Source organism: Amphiura filiformis, unplaced genomic scaffold (assembly GCF_039555335.1).
Source record: "Amphiura filiformis unplaced genomic scaffold, Afil_fr2py scaffold_58, whole genome shotgun sequence".
Lineage (NCBI taxonomy): Eukaryota > Metazoa > Echinodermata > Ophiuroidea > Amphilepidida > Amphiuridae > Amphiura > Amphiura filiformis.
This window is the reverse complement of record NW_027305522.1, coordinates 70,560-93,080: the sequence shown is the minus strand read 5'-3', so window position 1 is coordinate 93,080 and position 22,521 is coordinate 70,560. Positions and strand designations below refer to the sequence as shown.

Below are 22,521 nucleotides of genomic sequence, written 5' to 3'. Positions count from 1 at the left end.
TCATAACCAATTAGCAAAAATAACATATAATATTAAAATTATGAGCTAACTCTTACCCTGTACTCAAGATTTTGAATACTTAGACTTGTGCCAAGTCTTACAATTTTGTGACTACAGTTGTAAGAAAACATGCAAAATTATATGTTTTTGGACCATATTCCCTCAAATTGCAAAAATATTGAAAAGTGACTTTTATTGCCAATATGACTAATTAAAGGATTAGGATTTAGCTATGTTTCATTTAGTAAAACATGATAATATTGTTTTTAAGTTTAAAAGAAAAGACACAGACAAATAGTAAAAGAAAGATAAACACAGATTGAAAGACAAACAAAGAGTGAAACAACAACAAAAAGATAAACAATAAATACAAAGAAAAAGTTTTAGGAAAAAAGTAATCAATTAAGGAGAAAGTAAATCCATCATTTGAAAATCCATCATTTTTTGACCATTTTTGGTGCAAATTTCGCAAAGTTGGTCGAAATTCAAAACAATAAAAAAAAAAACAGCTCATAATTCCAGGGTTCAGACCAACCTTAATAGAGATAGTAGTTCCCTCCTAAATCAACGGGAGAGGTGGCCATACTGATTTTTGTCAGGGCTGGATATACGAATAAGAAATAAGAATAAGAAAAAGTCTCTCCCTGAACATAGTTCAGACGAGACAAAAATTAATGTATGTATAGGCCTGTAATATTAGCATTTTGGCCCAAATTTGACCTCACAGATGAACTTATCAAGTCTTTGCCATTCTAAATATGTATACTTTTATATACTTTACACCAACAATTGAGCAGTTATGAGGCACGAAAGTTTGCATATTTCCAGGGTTCAGACCAACCTTAAGACTAATGATCTGACTGACTTCTAAGTTTTCTGGCCATATTATGTCCTTGGTGACTGCCACGTGAGCAAAAATGTTGTTTTGAAACTTGATGGCTGCTACGTGAGCAGAAATATTGTTGTTGAATTAACTTATTGATGATGAAAAATAATCTTAAAACAATTACATTTTCATAATTAACATGCCATAGTGCTGGGGGTAACTTGTTTACCAATCGTGAACATTCGTCCTTCAAAGCAAGTGTGAAATTATATAGACCAACTTATTATTTAGGTGCAGGTGTTTCTGATCAGGGTACAGATTTGTAAACATGTTGTTGCAGGAACAGGTAAAATAGTAGTGTTCGTTACATACTTATGTTGTAGCTAAGTATTATTAATAGCTAACTATTATTAATTAGTAACCTTATGGCCTAATAAATAATAAAGGTGGCAAACAAGTTTAAACATTTGATATATCTCTGACTGCAATTTTGACCTCAGCATGGCCACTGATGGTCACTGATGGCGCTACACCACTACCGTTAAGTCCCACAAAAAGGGAGTATCATCAAGGTCAAAATTTTCATTGACCTTTGAGCACTTTTGGTTCATAGCCCGTGTGACAGCGCATACTGGGAAGACTTCAGGGTCGTCACTGTCATCACTAACATCCAAAACGGGCCTGGTGACCACTATTGGGTCAGGAAACACCTTGTCACCTGCTAGGTTGTTACCTAACAACATATGGACCCCCTTAACAGGCAGCATAGGTCTCAAAAATCTGATATGTGACATGATCAAGGGGAATGAGTCACTTGTCGACCCTGGTCGAAAATGAGAGTTTTAAATATGTTTCTAAAGTGGACATTTAGAGCTTTCAGAAACTGAAAACCCCTTGTTGATATGACTTTTTTTTGCGAAGTTATGTCAATTTATCAAAACAATATAAAACAAAAGAATTTTGACACCTTCTTTTGACAATATCTCAAAATCAATATGAGCGACATCCGACTCATTTCCCTTTATCGTGTCACATATGTAGAATTGTTGTTTTTGATTGATTTGGAACAATTCAGCAGTCAAGCACAGATCTCAAAAAATGAATTGTGGAAGAGACTTTCTGTTGATTTGGAACAAATCAGCAGTTAAGCTGTAGTTGTACATTAGTTTTCAACAATTTTCCGCCCTTTTTTCATTAATAATTCTTGACGCACCTTCTGCCCCCCCCTTTTTCTTTAATAATTCTTCTTGCTGCCCCTTTGTCTTCCACCGTCCCTTCTTTTTTTGCCGCCCCTGCATTTACCCCCCCCAAAAAATCACTCATATTTTTATGCCTGTACTACCATAGACAAAACCTAAACTAGATTCATTTTGTTGTTCTTTTGTAACAGGCAGCAGACCTCCACTGTCTGGAGAATGACAGAGTGAAGCTACTAACCATCTACCTTGGAGAGGAAGACCCAGCAACAGCTAAAGCAGCAGCAGGAGCTCTGGCAATACTCTCCCATAGGGAGGAAGTCTGCACAAAAATATTAACGGTAAGTTTAAGTCATTTTCAGGGATCATCACACTCTTGTAATTAAAAATCTGTATTGTTTTAACCCATCTAATACCACCTGTAAAGAAAGTAAACATACTTATGAGACCATTTTTGGACCATAATGTACATAAGGACGGTAAGGACCAGTGATTACACTGACAAAATTTCATCGATATAGCTCCTTCACTTCTGGGTGATTTCTAAAACTTTTTGATACCCCTCGTATTAGTACATGGTATGAGTAGCCAATTATGACATTTTGTAATCGTGCTTCTTTTATGATCACCATATGATCAGGTAGAGGGAAGTATATGATAAACATAATATTAATGCTTCCGTAATTTGCTTGTTGTTTACAATGTAGCCTACTTTGATACATCAGAGGTAATCTGCATTGCTGATTAGTAGACATAAATGTATCCGTGGGATCGATCATTAGTTTTTGTGCTAAAGAGAATGATTCACATTATAAGCAAAAACAAAGCAGGAAATGTTCATTGCTAGTTCCAAGTGATCTCTACTTACATGTGATGTGATCAAGCAAAATGTCTCCGATCAAGGAGTTTTACTAATTTGTTCTTACTTTTTATTTCATTCATTGAGGTCGTTCAAATTTGTTTTCAACAACTCTTCCTATACCTTTGTAGGGACCTTTGTACAGGAGCCAAGTGTTGTTAATTCATAATGAATCCACACTTTTCCTTTCCTGAGAATATAATAAATTTAAATTCTATGACTTGCCATAAAAAGAGTAGACACATGACCAGGGACAGGTGATTTGCGCGGAAAAAAATAGCAAATTGCACGGAATTGCGCGGAACTTTTTTTTCAGTGCAAATCATGTATCCCTGCCCATAGGAAAAAATAGCCAATTATGCTGAATCGCATGGAAAAACGTTCGCTCCGCCGCAAATCGCCTGTCCCTGCACATGACCTGTTCCAACAAGAAGTACACATACCTTCACCTACATTTAGTTACCTAAATTTTTGCCTTGAGGCGAGTGGGGTGGCATGAGCCGTATTTTACTATTATTTAACTAAAAGAAACAGCAGTTTACTTCTTAGAAATTTCTTTCACTTCAGATACAGGGTTATACAGGGGATTCTGTATAATTCTGTAAACCTTAGGTCATACTGATATACTTCATACCACTATACCTTAAGGTAGAATAAATATAGGTCATATTTTCATATCATACCAGCATCATTAACCTGTCTATTGGTATTTGCCCTGGCTTCAGTAAGCAATTTGTGAAGCAATATACAGGGTGAATGAAAAATTGCATTAACCCTAACACTGACCCAGGTTTTTTGCTATCGGAAGTCACAGAAGATCCGAATTTTTCAAGAAGAAGAAGAATTTTTGACTTGGCACCCCCGGGATTCGAACCTTTGACCCCCGCATGCCAAGCACACGATCGCGGACCGGGAGCTAGACGGGTTATTGCTGCCCGGCCAGCAATTCCGTGAGCATTTGACACTTAGGCTGATTGCGTCATCGCAGACCCTGGGATGCATGCATGATTTGATTTTTTCACCGTGGTATTCTGTGGTATTTTTGGGTGTAAGGGTTAAGACAAAGAAGTGATATTTACCATGTACAGTGTATGTCAGAATCAAGATGAACTTTTCAGTTGTTGAATCAATGCTACATTCAATAGTCAGCTAGGGTGCATGTGAATTGCATGTACCATTTTATTTTTACAATACCCAATTTAAATTTTTGTTGTCCACAAGGTATGACACATGTATTTTGAATGAGATCACACAGTGTGCAATAAAGACCTTTTTACCAAAAACCATCTCAATATTTTACATTCAGATGGTTACTAAAAAAATGTGTTGATGAAATCTGTAGCTTCAAAATTGATAGAATGATAGTAAGGTTTGACAAGCAATTTGACAATTAATGTATACCAACTTATTAGTCACCCTGTGGGTCACTAACTTGCTATGCACCTGTACCCCTTCTGAAAGGGGTGCTTTTCAACGCACATTGGGGTACCCGACAACCAAAAGCAGAGAAGTTTAAGGGTTGCAAGTTGACTTGGAAGTATAAAATAAGGTAAAGTAAGGTAACGGAGACGATCCTGTATAAACAGTGAACGGAGTGCCCATCTCTCTTTCATTGGCGATTGGGCCAGACTCCTCCATGTAATGTTGCTATAGGGGGATCGATACACCTCCTCTACAGCGAGTCTGTTACCTTCCCAGCATTTAAGAATGCCGGTACCCATTTAAACACCTGGGTGGAGAGGAGTAATCGAGATAAAGTGCCTTACTCAAGGGCACAACACGATGGCGTCGCCGGCTCTAACCCGCAACCTTCGATTATGAGTCACCGATTATGAGTCAGTGCCCGTTCCGCTAGGCCACCATGCTCCTAGATAAAATAAATGGTGAAATCAGTCTAATTTAATGTTATGTGTAATTAAGAAATGTAGTGTTTTTCTCTATCCATGGCTTCCCTTTATCTTCTGCAGGTTACAAGGAAAGCTTGATATAAACTATACACAGGGCTGCTAGGAATACGTAATTATTGTGTTATTTGTGGCACAATTTATGTATTTTGGCTCCAAATGCGTTTTTTGACATTTTTGCAAAAATCTAAAAAAATAAATAAATAATTTTTTTTTGCATTAAAAAAAAAATTAAAAAAATTAGCTGATTTGGAGAGTCCCTTGACCTAGAGCGAACAACTACAATCATTCGTGATTGATTTTTTAAAAATTAGGAAAAAAATTACACGTTTGTATCCAAATGGGGCAGATTTGTAACTTGTGTTCACTTCAAAATCTATTTAAGATATAGACTTGTGTACAAAACCAATGCATTTTTATGCCTCCACCGCGAGGCATACTGCTTTTGCAATGTCTGTGCTTCTGTCCGTACTTCCGAAGGGTATCGGTACGGCACGGGGGCCGTGGTCTTGTGTTGTTGTATTGTGATGCGTGTTGGTGCTGTCAGGTGCCGTGAACAATAAATATAAACAATATTGTATTGCATCCGGGTATTTTGCAAAAACTATACAATATATAGTTTTGTTGTATCGCTCAAAAGCCTGATATAAATAATAATTATATAATATTGAATGTCTTTGAGTGTGATACAAGATATATTTTTCTATCGTGTGCAATATATTCTTGTATCACACGAAAATAAGCCATTCAATATTATTATTATTATTTATATCAGGCTTTCTTTCTGCGGTAAAATGAAAATTTAAGCTTACCTAGCCACTGGGCCTTACCAATGCGTATTAGGCCTAACCTTCTTGTTTTCTGCGCTTTCCTCCCCCCAAAGTCAAATTCGAAAAATATACATGTTTATTTGCAGATGTGGATTATATTTCCTAGGTTATTCAACATCCAGAGTTGCATAAAGTTTGTGGTTTTACTTGTTTATAAAATCTCTTGTGGGCCTGTACGGTGGCCATGTTGTTGTGTTGTTGTACGGTGCACAGCGTCATCATCCCTATATCTTTGTGTCAAAAATTGCTGTGATAGTACGGCGAATCCTCTCGCTTTTTCAACAGCTACGCATGGCGCATTTTGTTTGAGATAGGGCGAGCGACTCAGGCTAAGCATACCATTTACACAATATGACTATCATATGAGATACCACAGAGTTTCTATTCTACACAATATTTCGATTTGCGCATGCATGGTACTCCATATGATGTTGCTATTACAAGAAAATTCGATTTGTTGTCAGGTAAAACCCAGGTTTTGTTTCCAATACACTAACTTGAAATGCAAAACACTAATTAGCTGCGATTGCTGTTTGCTGTGGATATAGTTTACTGCATTTTATCCGTAACAATTTTTAAATCGTTCATCAAAATTGTGATATATTTAACTGTTTGAGAATTACAACTATATAAAGGAACACGTTTAGCCCATTCAGCTAAGATGTGCTTGTATAGAATATTAAATCACAAGTCTATAACACAATGCATGTAAACTTTCTTTTGTTGTATCGCTCAAAAGCCTGATATAAATAATAATCTAAAATATTGTTTGGTAAACATTTTGCAAAAAAATGAGTCGTCTCTTATAACATATGTTAGAATGTTTTGCATTTATCAGGTTTTTGTTGAATGTAATTATTAAAACATTTTATACCCTTTATATAACCTGACAATTTTAGTGTTTGCCGTGCCATTAGAATTATGATAGCATTATATTCCCTGATATCAAGTAAATTTAATTCTTTGGAAATGGAACAGAAAAAGGAGGAAAAAACGTAAATGCATAAGTGTCACTATGCAGTGTGAATGAATGTTACCATAATCATATATAAAGTACTTTCAAGTGATAGGTAAATGATAATCAAGTGGTTTCAATGTTTGATGTGCTATTCAGAAAGGCCAATTAGGTTTGCTTATGTTCAAGTGAAGTATTTGTACTACTATTATGAGTCCTTATCACTTTAATTATAATAAGGGAGCGGATGAGAAACTGTGGTAATACATTCAAATTGATTTAAGTTATATAGCTTTCAAATTCTGTGGTATTAGTTGGTGTCGTGATTGACGACTTGATTCTTGTTGCACCCGTAACCTGGTTACTGAGTGGGTAAGAAACTAATAATGCATTCTAAGTTATATGCTATTCAAATTGATTAAAGATAGCTTTTAAAGGAAGGTGACCTGATATATTTGGAAAATCAAATTTTTTAAAACTTATGTATAACATAAAATGTTGTCCCTTTGAAGCAGCCAAAATATTGATTTTCATTATCTAAATCAATATATTATTGAAAAATAACACTTTGATGTTTTGCAAAAGTTCATTCTACAGATCATTTACTTTGAAAACTTGCTTGATTTAGTGTTGTGGATGAGTTATGTAGATTTTACAAAAGTGTTGTTATTTCAGCCCTCTTTACAACATAACTCAAGAACCACGGGACCTACAAAAGTATATAGTGTGATATTTGAATTCTTCTACACACTCGCTATGAAATGAGCAATGCGATTTTTGCCAAAGCTAACTACCATTTGCAAGATGCTGTGAACTACCAAATCGCAACAGTTTAAAATAGTTGCTAACCTTGAATTATTTTGTATTGGAGTAGTGATTGATTATTGTGCACTTGTTACACCATTATATCTACATTTATTTATTGTGAAGGGGGTTCAGAACTGAGAGGAAAAAAAGAAAGCGCAGTGATTTATAGTGCGCTACGCACAGGCACAACGCCTAGACATTGATCCACAAGCCTCAGCACACTTTACATTCTGTGAGGAAACTGTGACAGGGCATAATATAGCCAGTATCGCATCTTATTCTGCTACACAGTCTAGCCAAATTGCTGTGCAAAAACAGAAGTATGTCATATTACCATACATAACAACTTTCTATGCAATATTCTAACAATAACTTATGCCCTGCTTTGATAATACATTCTAATTTGAATAATGGAGGTAGAAAATGGTTAAATGTTATTAAAATTGACTTTAAAATCTATATGGCTACAATAGTTTTCAAATTCATTTGTATTTAGAGAATAAAGGTATTGTTTTTATCTGCTGTCGTGCATCTATGTGACCAGTATATGCTCTGTGTAAAGTATGGTGGTTACCAATTCATACACATCTTTACAGGTTTAATTTTGCTCCAAGCATTTGAGTTTTTCTCCTGAAATCTGACATATTTTCATATTCATCACTATGTACCATCATTTCTTGTTTATATGTTGTAACTGCTTTAAATGGGCTATTCGGTCATAAACTGTACACCCCCTATGGAAGACATTACCTTAATCTCCCACATGAATTTCAAATGGGGTTACCTGAATGGGTGACTTCATTTGAAATCTACACTCCTGTGTGGGAGATGAAGGTTATGTCTTCCATAGGGGGTGTATGGATTTCAACTGGAATAGCCCAATTGTGAGCATCTGTCTGGATGAGCAGGTGCACATTATGAATCCCAACAAATTTATTTATTGTTCTCAGCAAATTGGAAAAAAAAGTCCTGGGGATAAAGCAGAGAATCGGTGCTGCCCTACAAATTTTCGTTTAATCGTACCACATATCCATATCCTACATCTTTTTGTTTGAAGGTACCAGGTACTTTTTATGAAAAGATAAGAAGAAATTGTTCAAATACTGAGTCTCTGGGTCAAGATATCTTTAAATATATATCAAAGCCCTGGGATTTTCCTATATATGTGTCGAGTAAGTGTTGAAATTGGGTCCGTGGTTGCATGGCGACAATTTAGTTGCGTTTTGGGGGGAGGAATCAAAGTGTACATTTTTGAAGGAATCTGTTATGCTTGTTGGATTCCTTGCATCATTTCCTTTCTGAAAATGTACGGTACCAGAGGTCTTGCTAATCTATGGATAAAAAATTATCTTTGTGAAAGAAAACAGTATGTCGTTTATAACCACCAGAAATCTGCAGAAGGTGACATAATATGCGGTGTTCCCCAGGGATCAATCCTTGGACCACTTTTATTCCTTTTATATATAAATGACCTCCCACTCTCATCTCCTTCCTCCCATTTTATTATTTTTGCTGACGACACCAACATTCTTTTTTCCCACAAAGACCCTGAACAACTTGAAGAATTAATAAATAAAGAACTCAATAAAATCTCGAACTGGTTTAAATTAAATAAGCTTTCATTAAATATAGATAAAACTAACTTCATGATCTTTAAAAATAAATACAACAATAAACCTGACCATAATTTTAACATTGAAATTGATAATAAAGATATCGAAAAAGTAGAAGTAACTAAATACCTAGGTATTTTAATTGATAACAACCTTTCATGGAAGACCCATACATCCCATATATCAAAAATTGTTTCAAAATATAACGGCATAATTAGGAAAGTCAGACCATTCTTAAACCAGGATTCCCTCCAAACACTTTACAACACTTTGGTGCTACCATACCTATCCTATTGTACAATGGTATGGGGTGATAAAAATAATAGTAACTTGGAATCCCTTTTCATAATGCAAAAGAAAATCATCAGAACATGCACTTATTCACTTTGGCTGGATCATTCAACCCCTCTTTTCATTTCCTTAAAAAAACTAAAAATTCGTGATATTTACACGTTTCAACTAGCAACTCATATGTATCGTTACCACCATGACCTCCTCCCACAGGACTTACCAAATAATCATTTCATGACTAATTCTGAAATTCATAATTATGAGACCAGACAGGCCCTTGACCTTAATATCGCGACGACAAACACACTGCTAGCCAAAAACACAATTAAAACCCAGGGACCTACCACTTGGAATTCACTGAACGATGACATTAAAAACTCTTGCTCCCTATCCTCCTTTAAAAAACGAATGAAAAATTATATCCTGGATCAATACCACTAGTACGCATCAAACATGTAAATTTCCTTCCCCCCCCCCCCCTTGATGTTTTTTTTTTTCTGCACCCTCATTTTCATGGATGTTCTAGTTCATATCAAAATAATTCTTGTCAAATATATTCATGTGGTATATGCATGTACCTAATATGACATCCATTTACTGTTTTTCTTTTCTTTGCAAAAATGTTATTTTTATATTTAATAAATTATTAAATTCTATGTCTTTCATTATAATATTTTCATGTAACCTTGGGTGCCATCAGCCACACGCTCAGCGTTCTTGATGGCATCCACATCTCATATAATTTATAATGTATTTGATTATCTGTATTTAATAATAATTTGTATATATGTGAGAAGAAACCAAATAAACTTGAATTGAAATTGAAATGTATACTTTTATATACTGCTCATCATAACATTTAAAGATATACATTAATAAACAATATGTCTAAATTACTGATTCGAGAAAGGTATGCAGACTATAGTTTTTAAACTTTCTTACGATGCTTATTACATGCTATGGCATGGAAATTACTGCATTGCGGCCACTTTTTCTTTGAAAAAAGATGGGGAGCATTTAATAGAAGTAAACATAGTATTCAAACTGAAATTAAAAATCAACCTCAATTGTAAAATAATGGGATGAACAGCTATAGTGGTTTTAACACTGATGTGTTTTTGATTGCACTATCCAGCTCTAGTGACTACTTGAGTATATTTTTCAGAAAACTCCATTGAAAATTGAAATTTGTATATTTAGGCTAAAATCTGTGATTTTTAAGTGTAATGCAATATTACTTACACTTATCAAGTATTATCTCAAAGTTAAAGTAGCACATTTGGACACATCTTTTTTTTTTTTTTATCACAGATTTTGTCACAAATACTTCACCTAAAGTTGTAACTTTTGCAGGGTATTACAATCGTAAAAAACTATTGCTTTATAGAGCTCCCCATGCACAAACAACAAGGATAGATTAGGACAGCCGTGGCGAAAAAACTCAATTCTTTCTGAAACTGACTGTAATAATAGGTTATCTGACTCTATATACACAGGACCAACAGCTTTACATCCCCTCCTAAGGACAGAGTACTGTAGAGTGGGAGACTGAATGGATGGTTTTTTTTTAAATCTTTTCCATCTTATACGGATGTTGCCAATCAAATTCAGATTTTCTTTCCAAATCAATGCAGGCTGCAAGTTTTCACACAAGATCCCATGCACTATCCAGGACTTGTATCGAAAGATTCAATTTGGCCAAATCATATTGCTTCATTTTATTATTTTTGAGAATAATCTTGCTTTGAATAAACCCACAACAGTCGACAGAGGTTACCTGCTATGATGGAACACATGACCTTAATCTTCCATACAGGGAATGTAAATTTGAAATAGGGGTTACCTGAATGGGTGACTCCATTTGAAATGGAGTTTCAACTTTCCAACACCCTCTGTGTGGGAGATTAAGGTCACATCTTCTGCTGGTGGTCGATTTCTGGAATAGCCCCAATGCTGGTCAGTAAAGGAATACAACTAAGGTCAAAAGGAGGTCCTGATTTATTTTTTGTTGGGGGGGGGGGGTACTTGTCCACTGCAACAACTTAGCATTGAAAGCTGATGGTATGATGCAGTACTGTTGCATTTTGTACAATCTAGATTAGAATAGAATATTGCTACAAAATTGTGATTGCCAACAATGTGCGTCAATACTCTTTTGAGGTTTTGCACAGTACCGGAAGAAGAAGAAGAATGAACTGATTTCCAAGAAGTCCATGAAATCCTCATGTCTATGCTGTAAATGTGTTGGCTATACAGCTGCATGGTATATAGAAGTTCTAGATATAAACCATGCAGCTGTGCCTTATAGCCATATTGTAGACATCTGTGATAATACATAATGTGTTTCACCTGTAATAGGATATATGTAGGATGTTTGCCGTCATAACGTCCTATAAAGTCACTTCATCGTGGCTTTATATGGTATATGTAATTGGTGTTTTCAATGGATCTATCCTCATATTATGGTGGTTACAGGCATGAGTATTGATCACATTCAATATGGCTTCACAGGGTGTATGAATTGATTTTTTACACACTCCATATATGCAATTCTTGGAAAATGGGGGGAACTAGAATAGGGGAGATGGAAAGAATTGTGATTTAATGCATCTTACGGTTCAAGTGAGTTCTTGACAGGTTTTAGGATCAAGTTCACATAAGCAGTGTTAAAGGAACACATGTAACTGATGTTATAGATATTCTGATATGCACTGCACTTCTATCTCAACAGGTCTGTCTTGCGCTTCTCAACATGGCTGTGCACTCTCAGAATTGCATTAATTAAAAGTGCTGTAACTTCTTAGTTATTCATGCAAGATATATAAAAGTATGCATTTTCAGAATGGAAATTAGTCAAGGAATTAAAATAATAACACAGATTTTGTTTAGAAGTCATTTTGAAGAAAATAATAATTAAAAAAAACCACTTTAGTTGCCTCAAATTTTTGTAAACACAGTAATGGAAAAATAAAAAATTTGGCTTTTGTGTGTTTTCGTAATCAAGGCTATATATTCCAATTCTAGGAACAGTTTTTATTTTTCACATATTGGCTTTATTTTTTTAATTATTGACCAAATAAGACCAGTTTGGACTAAAAATGGTAAAAAATCATATTTTTGGCATAATTTGTCAATAATTCAAAAATACAACCAATATTCAAAAAAATTAAAAAACTTTTTTTGATATGGAGTTTCTAGATTTGTATAAATTTTTGTATTTGTCCTTTTTTATATTGTGTATACAAAGTTGAGGCAAAAATTGTGTATTTTGTAACTTTCTACAAAATGTGTCTTACTCCAAATCTGTTTTTATTTAGATTCCTTGACTGATTTCCATTCCAAAATCATATGATAATGCATTTCTGAAAGTGCAAAGTCCCCTTAAAATATGTGTTCAAGTAGTTAGAAACGTTTTTGACACTTGACGATGACTTCCAAACCAAAAGACTTACAATCTTTAAGTGCAATATTTATCCTTTGAGTGATTCTCTCTAAGATGCGTGTTATTAATTTGATTATAATCATCTACATGGCTGAGACTTTGTGAAAATAGGGCTGTAAGATCGAATGTGACCTTAATAATGAGCCGATACGAGTGTACCTAGCAGTAAAGTTTGTTATTCTTCAGACTTCTATGAAAATACCGACTCATAATAGGATCCATACGATATTTGCCGTTACAACGTCCTACGCATTTCAGTTACTTCCGCAGGACTTTGTGGTTCAATATTTTTACATATTGCTATGTTTTGATAGAAGACTGCCATGTGTTGTGTGTGGGTAGTGGTATATTGATCACTGTGGTATCATATGCAACTTGGCCTCTGCACGTGAATTGTGTTTTATGATCAAATAATGGTAGTTGTGGAAAACAGGTAACTTGATCGGTAACTTCTTGCAGTGGTCGTGTGAGGTATTCACTTTAAAAAAATCTCAGGAAATCTTGCAATTCTGATAAAAGTAGTTTTAAAAGTATGTCATAAGAACAGGGCAACAGATAATTCCAGTTGAAATCCATGATACACCCCCTATGAAAGACATGACCTTAATCTTCCGCCAGGGGATGTAGATTTCAAATGGAGTCACCCACTCAGGTAACCCCATTTGAAATTCGCACTCCCAGTGTGGAATATTAAGGTATGTCTTCCATAAGGGTGTATGGATTTCAACTGGAATAACCCATGAAAGGAGAGCTTTGTATAGCTATAGTTTTCAGCAGAGAACTTCAGCGGTCTGCCAATTTGGCGCATGGCGTATACGGAAGTGTGGTTCTGATTGGCTAATTGAATCACGTCATCATCGCATCGGCACCTGTAAGCTGTGTAGCAACGCGTGACCTAGTTCTATTTACGCGATAATCAGACAGAGCAGACAAACACCGCTAAAGTAATTTGCTGAATGGTATAGGAGTGTAATTCATGGCACTTTTAGTTTTCGGAAAGCTCTCCTGGAATACAGTAAAGATTCACCTAATGGTGTACATAGGCTCCTTTGCCTTATGGTAAATTTCACGTACAAATAGAGAAGAGCTCCCACCTCTGAAAACCCAACAAGAATTAAGGGTCATGCCCTTATTTGCTGGTGGGATTTTTACAGGAGGGCAGTTTTAGCTTGTGCCTAAGATGCCAATTATATCAAGGGAGCTCATATGCAGGCGAATCTTTACTGTATTACTGATGCAACCTAATAATAAGGAGAGCAAATTAGCCTTAAGGTGGTTATGGAGGCATTATAAAAGTGCTCTAAACATGTTTTAAACAGATTAATTGAGTAGAGCAAAGTACACTGAAAAAATATGCCTTTTGTTTGGAGTCAATCGGACATACGGTTATCAAAATATATCAATTTATATTTTCTTTGTATCTTATTGTTTTTATCAATAATCAATCAAGTTAATGAGCTAAAAGGACTGGAGAAGCTCATTTACATATAATATTTGCCAATATTTTGCTAAAAATCCATGCATAAATGTTCAGGGTACTTTTATTTTACATAATTTTGCCCTGAAACTTGGTCAAAGTGTTTCTAATATGTTCTAATGTATTATATAGTGAAGCCCCCTAATTTGCATATTTGCATAATTAATTAGCATTTATGCAAATTAGCTCATTAATTATGCAAATATGCAAATTAGAGGGTGGCTTCACTATATAATACATTAGAATATATTAGAAACACTTTGACCAAGTTTCAGGGCAAAAGTATGCAAAATAAAAGTACCCTGAACATTTATGCATTGGTTTTAGCAAAATATTGGCAAAATTACATATTAATGAGCCTTTCCAGTCCTTTTTAGCTCATTAACTATATTGATTATTGACAAAAACAATAGGATACAAAGAAAATATAAATTGATATATTTTGGAAACCGTATGTTCGATTTGCTCCAAACAAAAGGCATATTAATCAGTGTACTTTACCCTACTCAATTAATCTGTTTAAAACATGCTCAAAGCATTTTCTAATTTCTAGAAAATGCATCCAATACCACCTTAATCCCATGAAGTTGGTTTGGTCAAAGGTACCCTTTGTGTTAGGTTAGGGTTAGTGGCCCTTGTAAAATTATAAACATTAGAGAGACATCTCTTACAGATATTTTTGAAATATAAACTATTATGGTGTGTTGTCATACATTGTAGCTCAATGGGTCCTGGGGCTTTTCAAATAAAGTTAAGTTTGAAAAATTGATTTGTGGTTAAATAGAGGTCTCAATTCAGAGTCCCATAGAGATATGTGCTAAATTTGCCTTAAGAAAACATAATTTTTTCTTCACAGGAGCGACTCAGTTTTAAGCGACAGCTATGATGGTTGAAATCAGCCCTTGCCTGTTCCCTCTGGCTGGGAAAAAATATAGGTTGACCGTCATTATTTTTTACGACTGGCCCTCAAGGCTACGATGTCCGGAATTGCCTATTTTACAGGCAAAACCATGCCAGTGTTTCTGTAAAGAAAAGGCTGCTTAAAATCATTAAAAGTTATTCGATCTCTCCCATCTGTGGTACACTTGCATGAGTTAATATTACTAAATCATGACCGATCCAAATTTGGCTAAAATTATACAAATTTCTGCTCATTTTAATGCTTAAATTGGGAATGCATGGGTTTTTCTGAGAAGTGAAATTAAGGGCGCACAACCATATAATTCTATTTGGTGGTGTGAAATCAGAAGAGAGTTAGAGCAAGAGACAGTGTGCAAGAGAGAGAGAGATAAAAGTAGTCAAGAGTCTGTGAGAGTCTGCTAGAGAAAGTCAGAGAGAGAGGCGTGTGTATGAGAGAGAGAGAGCTGCACTATGAAAAGAATTACAGTATTTGTTATTCTATGCAAGAGAAAAATGGTATTTGGTTGTCCAATTTACATGCTATATGGACTGATGCAGGAAAGGTAATCCCGTTTTACATGAAATCAATTTCATCATCGGAAACGGATCTTGTAAATGTATAACATCATCATATAACGTATCAAATATTTGAGATTTTAGGATTATGGGTTTGAGCCTTGGGCATTGCTAATGTTAGTGTTCTCAAGAACAATAAACATTTGGGGGTTCTGTTCAATATTTATTTGTGTAACTTATTATTTTATCATCATACCTAAAGAAACTAGTGCTACAGGGATTTCTGTTATATTGATAATGCATTAGGAAGATATCTGACAAAATACTGCCCCTAAGCTAGAGTCCGAAGTTTCCGTTTTACGGAATCGGAGGTACAACACGGAAAATGACATTTTTGTATGATGTGACAAAAATTGTTAAAAGATAAGAGAAATAAATGTTAAAAACAATCATGAGTTGTGTGTGCCAATTTTTATGATAAAAATACTGTTTAATAATACCGCTATAAAGGTATATTACCAACGCATGAACCCCCTATAATCTCCCTCCAAACATTGTAATAGGCCTATTATCGTGAGAATATTCCAATCAGAGCATAATGATCGCGATATTGAACACTCTATTGTGACATTAATTTCATTGTTTATACATTTTAAGCTTTATTCCTGACACGGATTTACAAATTTTACAACACGGGAAAATGGATTTTAGTAAACGGTAAACTTCTGACTCTACCCTAAGCACTATAAGCAGTGTTGTAGCCAGCAAGGAGGCTGGCTGCGTGAGGCAGAGTATACCCTGACAAAAAATGAAAAGGAAAGAACAAAATCACAAAATTTCCCAGTGAATCTTGTGTGTGACCCGTTTCACACCAAAATTCACCTTGATCATGGGGCATAATAGTGTAAGATGATGCAAATCCCATATTGAAATATACTTGTATAAAATTCTGCTGACTTGAGAGTGACAAATGTGGGAAAGTGGTATGGCTCTCTGTATACAAACCCGGCAGCTTTTACTTAAAAGCTGTTACAGTGAATTGGAGCATTACTTGAGCAAGCAGTGTTTGTGCTCAAATATTGAGAAAAATAAAGCCCACGCTCACAGAGAGAAAGGTATGGGTCCAATATATGAGGTCCCAAGGCTCATTGTAACAGATTTTATTTCCCCCCTGTGTGCATGATATTTTTTAAAGGGGGGGGATAGCCAAAAATTTAGTTTTATCCTATTATTAGCTATACCTGTAATGCATATGGAAATATATCATGTGACCAGTGGCTTCATTGATTCATCATAATGCCCTCTGTCCGCATGGCGCTTATCGGCGGCGTGTGGCTCGCTAACGTGTGCTCAAGAGTGCGATCGTGTCGGCGCTTGCTGTGCGCTATATCAGAGTGTCTTGCTGAGTACCGACGGGCGCAGTGCAAGCATCGGAAAGCATTACAGTGTGCATGTGGTTAATCGTGCAGGTGCATCTCATCGGATCAATTGGCCTAGATACTAATTTCGGGGTATTTGGGGGGCCCTCATACATGTCATATGTGGTAGCAGGAGAAGAGGCGAACGATGGCAAGTATGGGTAACGGGTGTTGGGTAATTAGAGATAGTCACAAGAACCACCCAACCCGAGAACCGCGAAATCTAGTTTGCTATATAAGATCAATGTATTGCCCTGCAGAAATAAACTGTATTATTTACCCAAACTGGAAAAATATGATCTGACGGTTCCGAGATCTTTAAAAAAAAACCTCCCAAAGATGGAGTACTTAAAATGATTCATATTCTAAATGTACCATTGGGAGTGGAAAGTCTACATTGTCAATGCAGTTCCCAAGCTATATGTCCCTCAAGTGACCACAGCTCCCAGGGGTACTCAGTACAAATGACCGTACGGGGATGTACCGTAAACATGGGGAATATTTTTGGCGTTTTGGTATATTAATGACCCTTTTTTCTATGCCAATTTTGGTATATGGATGCTTCCTTTTTTCAAGATTTTTTCAGAAAATAGCCCAATTTTGCCTCACTGTAACCAATTTTTTTTTTAATTTCCCCAAAAATATGGGGAAAAAGACATTCTGTGGTAAATTTGGCCGGAAATTTTGAATTTTGGTATATCGATGGCTCCAAATTTCTTGAAAAATTTGTTATATTGATGGGTCTACTTTCAAATTCTCAGCATCACACCCCTATCCAAACCAAACTTGAGTACCCCCCTCCCCCGGGCCACAGCTTAGGATTGAACCAGAGACTTTGCATTGTGAGTATTTACCCTAAAACTGCACCTTGCTCTCTCTCTTTCTACTTCGAACTGTTCAAGAGATGAAGTGATTCCTTTCTAAGATGAAAAAGTGAGCTAATCTGTCCATTTTTAGTCAAATGATATACACAGACATGCCAACTAGTACGGTTTCACCGTATTTTGTACGGTAAAACGTGATAAATACGGTAGTACGGTCACCCCCAAAAAAAATACGGTATTCCAGAATTTTGACCAAAATAATAAAATGTTGTGTCTTAAAAAGATAAACAGCTGCAAGATTAGACTACCGACTGAATTACTGGTATCATTTGACCACTTTCTTGGTCTGTTAAAGTGGTTGCCTACATCGTTTTTCTCTCGACTTTCGGTGATGCATGCACATTAAAAAATTATTATTTAATAGGCCTACAATATGCTTTCCGAAATAATTTTCTTCCCACTTGCAGATTTTTCATGCACATTAATGTTTTTTATTAACCACCTAATGCTATGTCTTCTGAAGGTATTTAGTTAACTATTTAGCTCTTTTGGTGCAAAAGAATAAGCATAAAAGAAGGTTTCCGACCTCCTTTTACTTCCGACTTTCGCACCATGCATGCACATTAAAGAAATATTTAATAGGCCTACAAGATGCTTTCCGAAATAATTTTCTTCCCAATTGCAGATTTTTCATGCACATTAATGTTTTTTATTAACCACCTAATGCTATGTCTTCTGAAGGTATTTAATTAACTATTTAGCTCTATTGGTGCAAAAGAATAAACCTACAAGAAGGTTTCAGACCTCCTTTTACTTCCCGACTTTCGCACCATGCATGCACATTAAAGAAATATGTATAGGCCTACAAGATGCTTTCCCACTTTGTTTATTCAGATTCAGATGATGATGATCAATGATTTTCTGAACTTGAAAGTTTTAACAAAGCATGCTTCTAACAACATTAGAAGTAACACAACCCAATTTGTTTGGTCTACATACTTTATCCAATTTTGTGAGGTCAAAGGTCACATACAAGGTCAAAGGTCGACTGAGGTCACCAAATCTTTTAAAATTAATTTTCAACTGTGCATCATATATCCGAATTCAGCTTGATCAGTTATGTAATTAAGGAAATATGACGACTTTAAGATGGCCTCTTTCCATGTAAAGTATAGCAAAGTAGCACTTTCAATGAGTGATAACTCGTAAAGGAAGCATCTTTCTGTATTGATTTATTACTTTGATGGAATGGTTCTTTGGTATTGCCAAATTTGATTGCAAATTTGTAAAGTGGGCCCCTGGACCTGGGCGTTCGTGCTTTCGGGCGCACAAGTGCCACTGCTCCCTCTCAATTATGTGTTCTACTTTTGGAGTTTCTGGGGTTGGCAGGTATGCAATTTAAGGTACATATTTAAAAAATACGGTTTTAGGGTGCAAAATACGGATTTTTGTTCTTCTGAGTACGGAAATCTGGATTTGAAAGTTGGCATGTCTGTATACATTGCATAAATGGATAATGCATTGGTACATTAAAATTAATGGCTTGAAATCACTACTTGCAGTGGGAATATAAAAACTTGTGGGGAAACTCGGTTAAATCTTCAAAAGCCTGACTTTTTAGTGTAAGGCCGAGTAAAAAAAATACATGTTTCTCATCCGCGCCCTCCTTTGAAATTTCTTTTTATTTTGTAAACTTTCAGTTATAACTTATTGAAAAAGATGTTTCAGAAGTTGAAAATTATTTTACAGCTTTGTAAATACATAATACATCATTTAAGAAGAGTTTTGTGATCACTAGAGGGGCCTACCTCTCAAAACAATAGAATAAAAAGGGCCTCCTCCTTTTTCTCAGATATCAATCTGTATGTTGAATACCCAAAATATGGTGCCAAATACAGGTATTTAACGACATTTTCCAATAAAAAATAGTAAATAAAAAGCCCCTCATCCTCCTAATTTTTAAAAACCCGGACGGGAAACATATTTTTATTTTTACTTGGCCTAATTATTAACAGCCATTTTCAGCCTCCATCCTTGTTAATTTCACATCCTGGATCTGTGGGTGTTAAAGCATAATAGTATTACTACTTGCATCTATAAACATAATACAGGGTGTCCCAGAAAAAATTACCGAGAGAATAAAGTTGAACATAAGTAGCGAAATAGACATCAGAATCAAATAATTTAAAATGTAGCGTATAGCCTATTTTATTGTGCATCACATACGAAAATTTTATTTGATTCGGTTGACTGGTTGCGAGAAAATTTACGATTACATAATGCGTGCATCAATGCAGTTCATTCCAAGTTTGATCATACTCGCTCACCGCTTCCTAAAGTTTGTGTATCTCATTAAATTTAGTCCACATTATCTATTTTATAATCTGACGGTGTTGTTATGTCATTCATGCTTTCACTAAAGATGAATAACAGTTTGTCAGAGAAAACTTTGATTTCTGCAATTGGAATTCTTTAGGTTGTGCAAAATATGGTATATTTTAACTTTCCAAAGAACAATTGAGCAAAGAATGACAATGATCAAGTGCTTACAGCTTTATGTGTGATTTTTGGTGCATGCAACATTAATGTTGAAGTTTTTAAAGATTTAAAGTTTGCGATTACAGTTTCTTGGAAATATTCCAAAAACATTAATATGTGTGAGAATTTTTTTAGGCCAGCTGAAATTCTTTATGCAATAATTCTTTATGCAACATTTATATGAACATTAACGAAAAAAGATGTTTACAAGTACCGAGCACCAGCTTTCATTTTCAATATCATGCAGGTTTCAAATTTGAATAAACCTAATTAAATGTTTTGCAAGAAACAGATTGTTTAAAAAGAACGAAAAGCCCATTGACAGTTAACCACTAATGCGCATTGTGTTAAATGATCTTCTTTCAAACTTGGAATGAAGTGAATTGATGCATGCGTTATGTAATCGATTATTTTTTGGCAATCAGTCAACCGATTCCAGTATACTTGACGTATAAGATGCAGAATAAGATGGGCTACACGTTGATGTTTAGATTTTTGGATTCTGATGTCTATTTCTCGACTTACGTCCAAATTTATTTGCTCTGTAATTTTTTCTGGGACACCCTGTATATCTCTTGATCGCCTGTTTTAAGCTCCTTTACCTGGAGAAAAAAGAACCTATATTTAGCAAAGTAAAAAGTGGAGATGCAGTTTGGTAAATATGGAAAAGTTGACTTCTATTTGTTGAGTAACACGATAGTGATAAAAATATTACTAAGTGGACAAAAATACAAGTGTTAAATCATAAAAGTTTGATCAGTTAATTTGATGGTCAAATACTTGATGTAGCACAGGGGAAACTATTGATAGGTTGCTCTGTGCCTGTGGAACAAATGAATATTGCTGTATCATTGCAAGATGTAGACTGAAGAGTAATAAAACAAACAGTCGGTGCGGAAATTCAAATATGAAAAAAAATATTTGGGTCAGTCGGAAAAGGGCAGTCCAAACCTTTTTGATGCTTGAATAAAACATGTGGTGAAGATGCAACTTTTCAGGTTTAAGCCTGAATTCAGGCTTTTTGTAAGTCCAAATTCCTGCGTTTTTATTTATTTTCAGCCTGTTTTGGGGCTTTTTGGCTTGCATTCATGTGCCTTTTCTGTCTTTTCTGGCTTTTCTCACCAGTTTCAGGTTTTTGAGTGAAACTGGGTTAGTAACAACCACATTCTACAATCCTGGAAAAAAGGTTGGCACATTTTGCGGGGTTGTCTGTGCTTCACATATGTCGCATGCTTGTTTCACTCTCCTTTCCAATTTTGATAAGGCACACATTTCAATTGTTTTGTACAAGTGTGCCAATAATTTTCAAGGTCATTTAACTCAAAAGGATGTCTGAATAAGTAAAGATAGTTGGATTTTTGGAAATGCTAAATACAATTGACATCTTCACAAGGTAACACTCGTGGTTCAAAAACCGCCTTTTGACGTGAATGCCATTTAAAAACATGACGTGGCTGCATGAATTTATCCATAATGGACAACATCAGGTGAGTTGTGGGTTTTGGAACAACGTCTGTTGTCTGCTTGTTTTCACTCTTGCGCTGATATCAGGAAAATGTGGATTTTGTAGGTTGGTAGTAGATATTCATAATATGGACTTTACGGAAACCATTTACAAAAAGACTGTCTAATGTGCTTGGATAGCTAAGACCATTTGCCAGTCAGACATTACCGAGCAAATATGTTTTCAAAGTGCACTTTAGCTCAGCACCAAGAGAGCACTTATCTAGCTTGCTTTCCAGTTACAAAAGGTTTGCTAAGTCACTGGCCAGTCTGCTTACGGTGTACTGTTTCTGAGACGTGTACATATACATCATATTGGTGGTGCCGTGTTGGTTAACTCTTAATGGATTTGTATAAAGAAGTGGTGTTCACACTACAGAAAAACAAACTCTATCTATAGTAGAAAGAAGATGTTTTGAACCAATAAGTTGTTATGCACATGCCAGAGAGTTTTGCAGTAAGCAGGGTCGGATCCAGGAATTTTTGATAAAGGGGCGCCTTTTGGTCGATTTTACGAAAAAAAATGTGTTAAAGGGGTTACCCCATCGAAAACTCAACGGTTTTGGCCCATTGTTTGCTGTTCATGGCCGAATTTGTTCCTCTTTTTTCTTTTCTTTCCCTT

At 35.4% G+C, this 22,521-nt stretch overlaps 1 protein-coding gene across 1 annotated transcript in view; it reads left to right on the top strand.

The window, feature by feature from the left end:
* LOC140144485 (protein unc-45 homolog B-like) overlaps window positions 1-22,521 on the top strand; it is a 166,312-nt gene that overhangs the window by 101,470 nt on the left and 42,321 nt on the right. The window contains 1 exon segment of the mRNA XM_072166296.1: window positions 2,217-2,363. Within this exon segment, the coding sequence (XP_072022397.1) occupies window positions 2,217-2,363 (147 nt within the window).